The sequence below is a fragment of the Vespa velutina genome, chromosome 2, assembly GCF_912470025.1.
Source record: "Vespa velutina chromosome 2, iVesVel2.1, whole genome shotgun sequence".
Classification (NCBI taxonomy): Eukaryota; Metazoa; Arthropoda; class Insecta; order Hymenoptera; family Vespidae; genus Vespa; species Vespa velutina.
Genome location: NC_062189.1, coordinates 16665902 through 16676607, shown reverse-complemented (window position 1 = coordinate 16676607; position 10706 = coordinate 16665902). Strand labels below are relative to the sequence as shown.

Genomic DNA, 10706 nt, shown 5'->3' with positions numbered 1-10706 from the left:
ATCACGAAATAGTTGAAAGTGGAAAATTTTGTCCCACTGGCGGTGTACCGGGGAGCGAGAATAACAACAACGCTTCTTTAACAAATAATAATCATCATTTGCATCCAAACGACGGATCGATGTCAGGTAATAATCCCAAAATTTTTTGTCTTCGTATATACATATATATATATATATATATAAAGAAATTACACGATTGATATATACAAAAAAAAAAAATAAAAATAAATAAATAAATAAATAAATAAAAAGATGAGAATAAAAATAAATGAAATAAATAAGGACATTTAATGAAGATAAAAAAAATAAGAAGAAGAAGAAGAAGAAGAAGAAGAAGAAATAAGGAGACGCGCGTTTTCTTGTTTAAGAAAGAAAGAATGAAAGAAAGAAGGAAAGAAAGAAAAAAAAAAAAAGAAAAGAGAAAAAAAGAAAAAGAAAAGAAAAAAAGATGTGTGGATCGTGCGTAGTTATGTACGACAGTAGTTGGCAGGGTGGTGTTACATTTGACACCTCTCGTATACTCTAAAGACTTGTCAAACCACTGTGTCCGTCGCTTTGAAATTCGTTTCCGAGCAGTAGTTTTCAAGTTCGGATAGAATGAGTTAAGACGAGACGTCAATTTCGGTCTGCTACTCCAATGATTTCCATAAAGGAATCACGGTGATAAACAGATCACAAAAGACGAAATGAGTTACCGTGTCACGTTGTGGTGACACGTTCGTACCGTACTGTTTGCATGGGAATTAGCAAGCAAAATTTATTCCTCTCTTTCTCCCTCTCTCTCTTTCTCTCTCTCTAATCTTTTTAACTCGTTCTCTCTTTCTCTCTCTCCCTCTCTCTCTCTCTCACTCTCTCTAATCTTTTTAACTCGTTCTCTCTTTTTCTCTCTCTCTCTCTCTCTCTCTCTCTCTTTTTTTCTCTCCCTTTTTCTCTAGTAGATATTCCTAGTCACGTTTTTAACCATGCAGTAGAACCACTCGTATCGTTCTAATCGAAATTTAATTTACGTTACATAAATTAAATGCTGACGATAAACTTTAGATTGCATAGCATATAATATGCATAACCATTTATTTGATTCACTTATTTTTTTTTTAATAAAAATCTCTTAAAATATAGAATATAAATGATTTCATTATATCGAGTTTAATTATGCAATATTTATTCCAAGTTACTTTCGATAAATCTTGTATTTATATTCATTCAATATATATATATATATATATATATATATATATATATATACACATATATACACACTATATATATATATTATATATGATATACATTTACATACATACATATATAATATATATTTTATATATATATGTGTAGCTTAATTACTCGTTTTATAGAAATAAGAAATTTAAAAAAAAAAGTAAAAAATTCTCTTTTTCTATTTCTCACTCTCTCTCTCTCTCTCTCTTTCTCTTTCTCTGTTGTCGTCGTGAAAATTATCATAGTAGATTATCATAGATTATTACATCGTTCATAATTCAATATATCGGACGCCTCGAACGTACTCATATTACCTAATATGGGCGGTGGTGGATGGACACTGAGCCATGTAATCCCAAGCGTGTAGGAAGAGAGGGTGTAGTGGTCAAGCCTTTAAGGTCTCAACGGCTTCAATTATCAACACCTAATTACACGTGCCGATCCTAACACAACACTATAGTCACTTACCACCACCGTCCACATAGTCATTGCCGTTGTTATCGTCGTTATCGTCGTTGTCCTTGTCGTTCCCATCGTCGATGACGGAAATCCCTTGTATTTCGTAGATATGCTTTACCCTCGGGCCAGAAACCCTTTTGTAAATTTGCTCTTTGTGCCCCGATACTCAACTAGAAAATCCTTTAGACATTCTGATCCACGAATAAATTTCATTAGAAGGCACGCTCGTTATCCGTCAAAATTATTCGTCGAAATTATTCGTCGTCTCAATGTCGTCTGCATTTTAATTATGTTGTTTTTTGTTTTTTTCATCCTCGATTTTTGATCTTTTTTTCATGAATCTTCTTTTATTTTTCTTTTCTATAACTTTTTACATATATATATATATATATATATATATATTTTCTTGTTCACTTTTTCTTTTCCTTCTTTTTTTTTCCGTTCTTTCACATAATTATTAAAAATCATTATTACATTAATACGATCGAATAAACGACCAAATGAAATTGAAATATTGTCAACATTAGAATAAATCTGTTGGTATTCAGCCAACTTGAAATTTATTTTCATTGTAAATACGAGACGTTAAGTCGTACGTACGGATTTATATTACGGTCATTACGATCAACGTTGAAATGAAATTTCAACAAAGATAAAGAGAAAGTAATAGAGCGAGGGAGAGAGAGAGAGAGAGAGAGAGAGAGAGAGAGAGAGAGAAAGAGAGAAAGAGAGAGGGAGAGATAGAGAACGATGTTGACGATCATTCACAATGTTCATCTTACGAGCAAACAGAGCTCGTATTTCGTTCTATTTTTAACTATGCCATTAAATGATATTGAACTATAGTAATAATTGATACCTACGTTAACTTCAAAATTGATTCACTGTATCTCTGTGTGTATGTCTGTATGTGTCCGTGTGTGTTAATTATAATTTGTTTATTTCTTTTTTTTTCTTTTTTTCTTTTTTTGTTTTTTTTTGTCTTTTTTTTTTTTTTTGACGGAACTAGTTATCCCGAAATCGAAGTGACTCTTTTCTTTTTTTTTTTTCGAAAATTTTCACCACCTGCTCGTAGCTCTTTTGTCCTTTGTCCACGTTACTATTATTTGGTTAGGATACCAAAAATAAAAAGAGAGAGAGAGAGAGAGAGAGAGAGAAAGAGAAAGCTAGAGAAGATTTCATTTGTCCAGCAGCATCTTCTTGCATTACCCTCCTTCTGTTTTACCATCGGCAAACAATCGATTCCATCGAAGTACTAATAAACCTGTCTTGTCTTGTACTAACTACGAACCCTTTAACCCTTTTAAATACTCTTATTTCGACGATCCAAATTCCACATTTCTAAATGTCCATTAAATACCAGTTGACAAATTTCTCAGACAGATAACTATTCTTTCTCTCTCTCTCTCTCTCTCTCTCTTCCTCTCTCAAATATCTAAACTATGTACACATGCGATAATTAATTTCGAAATAAAGAACATCAGTTTTTATTATTCTTTTAACATGTATGTATGCAAGTACGTATTACTTTGTCTTGAATAACGTGGTATCATCATTCAAAATTTATTTGACAATTAACTCTCAAGGAATACATCGGAGATTTTATTTTTGTTTCATTTCCGAAATATCATCGTAAATTTAAATATATTTGTAATATCAATATTTTAATTTAAAATTAAACTTTGTAATTATAAAAATACTAAATTGCTACATTGTAATTATTACTTCCTACTTATTATATATATATATATATATATATATATATATATATATATATATATATATATATATATATATATATATATCTAGAATGTCGATGACCTTGACGCGAAGTCAATAATCAACTTTTCTTTCCTGAATTCGAAGTCAACGACATGATTGTGAATTCAGTTTAAATTAAAATTCATCATAAATTATATACTACATTATAATTAATTATCATTTTATTAATTTTCTGTTCTTTCTCTTCCTTTCTTTCTTTTTTTCCTTTTTTTTTTCTTTCTTCTCTTTTTTTTTGTTTTTTTTTTTTTTTTTTTTTTTTTTTTAATGAATCCTAAACGAGTATTACCTAGATCCGTGAAATCTGATCAAAATGTCGAACGTTCTTGTAAATATTTAACAAAGATAATGATTATTAACATATTCTTGAGAGATCGATTCAACGAATTTTTCGTTCTTTTTTTTTTCTTTTTTTTCTTCGTTTTTTTTTTCGTTTTTTTTTTAAGAAAAAGGAAGAAGGAAAAAGGAAGAAAAAAAAAATTGAAAGAGAAAAAAAAATATGAAATTCACGAAGACTTTAGTGAAGCACTGTAAATCAAATAGAACCGATCGAAAGGAACTTGGGAACGTACTCCAGAGGAAGAACCGACAGACACGTTGTTATTCAAGGACGTACTGCAACGCGCGAGCTATGGTCACGAATGCGCGGATCCGAGTTTGCTCATCGACAATATTGTTTCTTCGTTCTTCTGCTCTCAAGTCTGCTGTGCCGCAAGAGAAATAAAGAAAGAGGGAAAGAAATAAATAAAGAAAAAGAGAGAGAGAGAGAGAGAGAGAGAGAGAGACGTGATCGTTGTCGGTGCCCTTTACGTTCTTCACCGGCCATATTGAAACAGTATCCGGATCTCCCATTAGCTTGGACCTCGATCGTTTTGCAGGACCGGTTGGTACGATACGCGTTGATCTCCCTAAGTTCATTTCTTTTAAGGGCACCGATTCTATTCAAACGTTTTCTACCCTTCGACAAGTACGCTGATTAAAATACCAATAACGAGTCTTACGAATATTTTTCTAATGCGACATTGAAGGATCAAGAAATTAATATTTTTAATTAGTATTGTCGATCGATTCTCTGACAGTTAAGTTAGACCCTGATTTAATGAATTCTTGTAACTAATTTTGATCATTAGCAATTATTGTTTCATCGATCGGTATATCTATTTATGGCTTTAATAATTCTTAAGATCAACGATTCCCTTCAAACGTTTTCTAACTTTCGACAAGTTTCACGAAGGTATGTGGATGTCATCAGGAAGTTTTACGAAAATTTTTCACGATGATGAAGGATCGATGAAATTTATCTTTTTAATTAAAATTGTCGATCAATGATAATCAATAATCTTCTAATTAAATACATTTAGACTTCTGCGGCTAATTTTAATCATCATTGTCATACTTCGATCAACAGATCGATGGTATCAATAAAAGCAAAAAGATTTTTAATTTACATATGTAATTAAAATAAGATCAATTCGAATCGAAATATTGTTAACAATTATCTACACAATTCTATAAAAGAAAAAAAAAAAAGATTATACCCATATCGAATTTTAATTCTATTTTAGACTCTGGATCAGAGAGTGGTTCTCATAAGGCCGGCGTTGGTGGTGCACGAGGAACCGGAAGTCATAAGAGCGGTGGTGGTTCCGACGGTAAACCAACCAGAGTACGTACGGTTTTGAATGAGAAACAACTTCATACTTTGAGAACGTGTTACGCCGCAAATCCAAGACCGGACGCATTGATGAAGGAACAATTGGTCGAGATGACCGGATTAAGTCCAAGAGTTATCAGGGTATGGTTCCAAAACAAAAGATGTAAGGATAAGAAGAAGACGATAGCAATGAAACAACAAATGCAAGAGAAGGTAATAAAATAAACGTTGTCTACTATCTTTTGATGAAAATAATTAATGATTAGATTGTCAATTAGCTTGTGTCGATATAGATTTAATTATTTCTTTTTCTTTTTTCTCTTTTCTTTCTTTCTTTCTTTCTTCTTTTTTTGTTTCTTTCTTTCTTCTTTTTTTTTTTTTTTTTTTTTTTTTTTTTACAAATCTTTTTGTTATACACGACCGAGATTGTATTGATTTAATGGATCGAAGTGCTTTCCGTTGCAGGACGGGCGTAAATTGGGTTTCGGCGGTATGCATGGGATACCAATGGTGGCGAGTAGCCCTGTTAGACACGAAAGCCCCATCGGCATGACACCTCTAGAAGTGCAAGCCTATCAACCACCTTGGAAAGCTCTATCGGACTTTGCCTTGCATACGGATCTCGATAGGTTGGATCCCAATGCGCCAGCCTTTCATCATTTGGTCTCCCAGGTATAAATGGAAATTTCTCTGTGTACAGCTAGAAAATATATCCGAATTTTGTTCTAGATTAATTTTAAAAAATCACTCACACTTTTTCGTATATTTCTTAAATTAATTTCTTTCTCTTTTCTTTTTGTTTTTTTTTTTGTCTTTTTTACTTGTCAAATTAAAAAACTACAAGCTTTAAAATAATATAATTGATTTTTTTTAAATCATTTTTAAAAACTTTTCACGCTCACCCTATATATATATATAATATAATATATAAATTATAATATATATATTAATTATATATATATATATATAAAAGAATAAATAAGAATTTGATTATATTTCAGATGCACGGTTATGACATTCACGGAGGAGCACCACCACAACTTCCACCTCCAGGAATGCTCGGTGGTCCAATGAACGACGGTGGTGGCGGTGGAGGTGGTGGCCCTTTACCTCCACCAGGTCCTCATCATCCTGGAGGTGGTGGTCCAGATATGGGTCAACATCCTGATAGTACCGATAGCTATGTCACTTATCTCGAAAGTGACAGCGATTCGTTACATCACGATACGGGTAGTCCATAGTGTCGTCGTACCTATCGTCTATGGCTCGTACATGGCAAAGCTCAAAGTTTAGTACAGTTCAAGATAATGATCGACGTATTGTTGATCGTAAACTTAAGATCTCTCCATTGACGAGAAATAAGCTCGATGACGAGCAATGACGAAAAAATAAACGGGAGACCCGTTAATGAACTTTTGGTCTCTCTCTCTCTCTCTCTCTCTCCTCTCTCTCTCTCTCTCTCTCTCTCTCCCTCTTTCTCAATTTCTTTTTCGCAGAATATCTTTTTCTGTCTATCTCTTTCTCACTCTTTCTCTCTATCTTTTTCTTTTTTCTTCTTCTTTTTTTTTTTTTCTTTCTTTCTATCTGCCTTACTATCGTCATCGTCGATGGATTCTATATATTGTACATAGAACAAATAATGCTCGTGTAATCACGCGACACGTGCCGATTTAGATCCGTTTAATAGATTCATATTAGATGAGAGAAAAGATAAGGATTATAGAAATGGTGCGAATCTTCCGAATCGATAAATTTATCGATCGAGACGAATAGTATTAATTTAGGGAATCTACGAACACAACGATGGTAAGTATTACAAAAGAAAGAAAGAAAGCAAGGAAAGTGAAAAGGAGGAAGGGAAAAAGGATATGCGCGTTAAAAGGGTGCTGAACGGTGCTGAAATAGAAAAGTTGTGTCCATGCGAAAAGATGCCACAGCGGTCGAACGGTTTTTTTTTTTTTTTTTTTTTTTTTTTTTTTTTTTTTTTTTAATGGAACATAAATCATGATCTATCATGTGTTCATGTTTTAGAAAAAATATCGAATTTATATATTTTTTTTTTTTTTCAAGCCAATGTTTGCTCAATACAAAAAATAGAGAAAAAAATATTACTTGAATCTTTCCACTTGTTTTTCTTATATATAATATTTTTTTTTCTTTCTTTCCCTCCTTTCTTTCTTTCTTTCTTTCTTTAAACAAAGCGACCAGAAATCTTGAATCGATCAAATAAAATTAATCGATGTAATCCTTTTTTTTTTCTTTCTTTCTTTCTTTCTTTCTTTCTTTCTTTCTTTCTTTCTTTTTCCCTTTTATAAAAATCATTTTATTTTTATATTTTACTTAGGAATCTAGAAGGCCATAGGGCTTATCAAAATTTTGTGAACTTTTCTCGAAAAATGTAATTATTACTTGCGATCCATCCAAAAGTGTAATTTCTGCGTAAGGGTTGATTGTTTGAACAATTCAAAATTAATTTGTTACAAATAGATCGGTGTAATTGAAAAATTAGAAAAACTTTTGTAATGATCTTTAATCGAATTGATTTTGAATTGTTTGAATTATTGAGGATATTAGATTAGATTATAATCTTTCCTAATGCACATCAATGTAAACCGATCTATAATTTAAATATTTAAAGCAATTCAAACACTTTGGCAATCTCTAATCTAGAATATATACGATTTATTTGTCGAAATAAATCAATATTAATATTACGTGCAAAAAAAATCTTTCGACAATTATATTCACGTTAAGATTCCTTTTCCCGCGTTATGCTAAATAATATTCTTTTAAATTACAGCAATAATTTATAACATACAGTAGTATCAACGTTTAACATATAATGGATCCGGAGATTTGTTAAAAATATTTAAAATATTATTATTAATTGTTTCGATAAAATGAAATTCGATGGCCAAAGTATTAATTATCCCTGACAATTGTGAAATTGTTTTTATCATATTGAATTTTCTATCGAAGTATCTTAATCGAATACAGCACTTTATCCCAAGGGAAAGAGGGGGGAGGGGGAGGTAAGAAGATAATGAAAAATCACCGATGGTGATTTATTTATTCTTTTTTCTTTTTTTTTTTCTTGAAACGAAAAATATAATAATGATTTCCAACGACAACGTACGACGACAGCTTATACGAAATGTACATAATTATTGTTAATGTCGTTGCTGTAAAATTGAAGCGATTTTAAGATCATTAATATACTCAGGCCCAAATAATAATAATAATAATATTAATAATAATAATAATAATAATAACAATAATAATAATAACAATAATAATAATAATAATAAATATGATAATGATAATAATAATAATAGTTATAATAATAATAGTAATGATAATAATAACAATAATAATAATAATAGTAATAATAATAATAATAATAATAATAATATAGTTAATATAAATAGCGAACGACGTATACATACTGATGTTATATTTAACAATTACACACTATCCCCGATTATGTTGTAAGTTTATGAACATCTTCTTGAAAACCCAAACGCAGTCATTAAATATATCATTTTCTTTTTTTTTTTCTTTTCTTTTTACTTTCTTTCTTTTTTTTTTCTTTTTTTTTTCTCTTTTTTATTTTTTTTTTTTTTTGAAAAGGAACGCGCGCCTGCATGATGAAAACTCTCTTAGAAGAGACAGATTCGATTGAAAGAGGGAGGAAAAAATGGGGTGGAAAAAAAGAAAAGTAGAAAAAAGCAAAAAATACCAAAGTATGTACAGCACTTTGCGAGCTTAACGAAAAGTTACGGGGTGGGGAGGGGGAGGGGGTGGGGGGAGTAGGAGGAGAGAAGAATGCACTTAAATTGTAAATAAAATACTCCATTACATTAGAATTATAAATTAGGACAGTTCTCATTTAATAGAAATGGCGGGCTGTTTTATGTGCACACGTTGTGCTCGCCGTGTTAGATGTTTGTATAGAAACGTTACACGTCGCTCTCCCTCTCCCTCCCTCACTCTCTCTCTCTCTCTCTCTCTCTCTCTCTCTCTCTCTCTCTCTCTCTCTCTCTCTCTCTCTCTCTCTCTCTCTCTTGTATGTATATGTTTAGAAAAAAAAAAAAAAAAAAGAAAAAAAAAGAGAAAAAAAAGAAAAGAAAAGGAAAAAAAAAAAGGAAAGAAAAACCATGTAGTTCTAACGTTTCGTAATTCGTTCGAACATCTTCGAATTTGTATAATATTTCTATACCGGCACACTGAATGTAATAAACTGTCGAATTAATTCGATTCTCTTTTCATCATATTTCCTAGTTACTCTAAGAGGTTTTTATTTTTTTTTTCTATTTCTTCTATTTTTTTCTTTTTTCTTTTTTCGTTTTTTTTCCCCATCCCTTTCGATCGCTTTTACTCGAATACATCATCGCTGATGATCCTTTTGACAAACGTTTATTCCTCTTACAACTACTCTTTCGTTTGACTTCATTATCATCAACAATTCAATGTTATATTAGATTTGAATAATACCATGAAAGAAATTAAATTTACTTGTTGATCTTAATTCAATGCTCATACTGATAACGTCTCACTTTTTCTTAGAAGCTCCGACTATATCGTAACAATTCTGAAAAATTTCAATTATACTCGATTATTATTTTGATATTTAAAATATTATCAAATAATACATGCTCGAATATTTTCAAAACAAAAATAAATTGTAGCTTGTCTTATACAAAACTGCAAAATTGTGAAATTGCAGTAATCAGAGAAATATTCTGATTTAAAGTTTAATATTCATTTTTCAATAACTAATTATATCGGACAATTGATATAATCATTCGTTATGGACTAACAAAGAAAAATTATTTTGTTCAAATGTGAATATCATTAGTGAAGTTTGTTTTATCAATATATGTGATTACTAATAATAGGAATTATGATAGAAATTATCTATCTTGATTTTATAATGAAATTAATAACTATTAGTTACATCTTTGTTACATACCTGCTATATGAGGTATGTCTCCATTTCAAGGAATATGAACTTTTTTTGTTGATGATCATCAAACTTTCATCACTCATCCATTTTCATATGAGATTAAGACGACGCAATCTGATTTACGACAGAGATCACTTTTTGAACGTATCATCTGCAATCAGAAGATGTATTTTATTCTTAAGTCACTTATCGTATAATTACTATTAACTCAAAAGAATTTACCTTTAATTATATCAAAATAATAGAAGTTATCGAGTCAGAACAAAGTGGACCTGGTTGTTCAATTTTTTTCTCGAAATTTATATCAATGCAACAGCAAATCTCAAATCTCTGATAATGTAAACAATTAACGATATTACGATTCGATTCGAATCGGAAGATATTAATCTGTCAAATTATGAACTCAACGAGAAGAACGAAAATCGTGTATTAATGTGTATTAAACAATAATCAATCCAAACAAAACTCATCAGAATACGGAAAATAATAAAAATATATTCTACACTTTTGTACACCGTAGCATTATTCTTCTAAACACATGTGATAAACAGGCACTCTGATCAACAAAAACAGAGATGGCGCGTACTACGCACTAATCGAAATCTCACCATGGTACTAGCATTTGCTATC

General features: G+C 30.8%; 1 protein-coding gene and 1 long non-coding RNA gene across 6 annotated transcripts in view; one reads left to right on the top strand and one right to left on the bottom strand.

The window, feature by feature from the left end:
• Nucleotides 1-9362, top strand: part of LOC124947319 (insulin gene enhancer protein ISL-1) — an 88653-nt gene extending 79291 nt beyond the window's left edge. For 4 of the 5 annotated variants that reach the window (XM_047489319.1, XM_047489317.1, XM_047489315.1 and 1 more), the window contains 4 exons: nt 1-126; nt 5022-5323; nt 5561-5782; nt 6112-9362. The exon at nt 1-126 is cut by the window's left edge and continues 176 nt beyond it. In XM_047489319.1, the coding sequence (XP_047345275.1) occupies nt 1-126; nt 5022-5323; nt 5561-5782; nt 6112-6351 (890 nt within the window). In that variant the 3' untranslated portion in view covers nt 6352-9362. The remainder of the gene's footprint in view (nt 127-5021; nt 5324-5560; nt 5783-6111) is intronic. The other variant, XM_047489318.1, reaches the window with a different exon arrangement.
• Nucleotides 9182-10659, bottom strand: LOC124947321. Its single transcript, XR_007100375.1, has 3 exons — nt 10299-10659; nt 10083-10227; nt 9182-9701 (listed from the first exon to the last, which is right to left on the bottom strand). It is a non-coding gene; the product is annotated as an uncharacterized LOC124947321 (long non-coding RNA).
• Between the last annotated feature and the right edge of the window lie 47 nt (nt 10660-10706).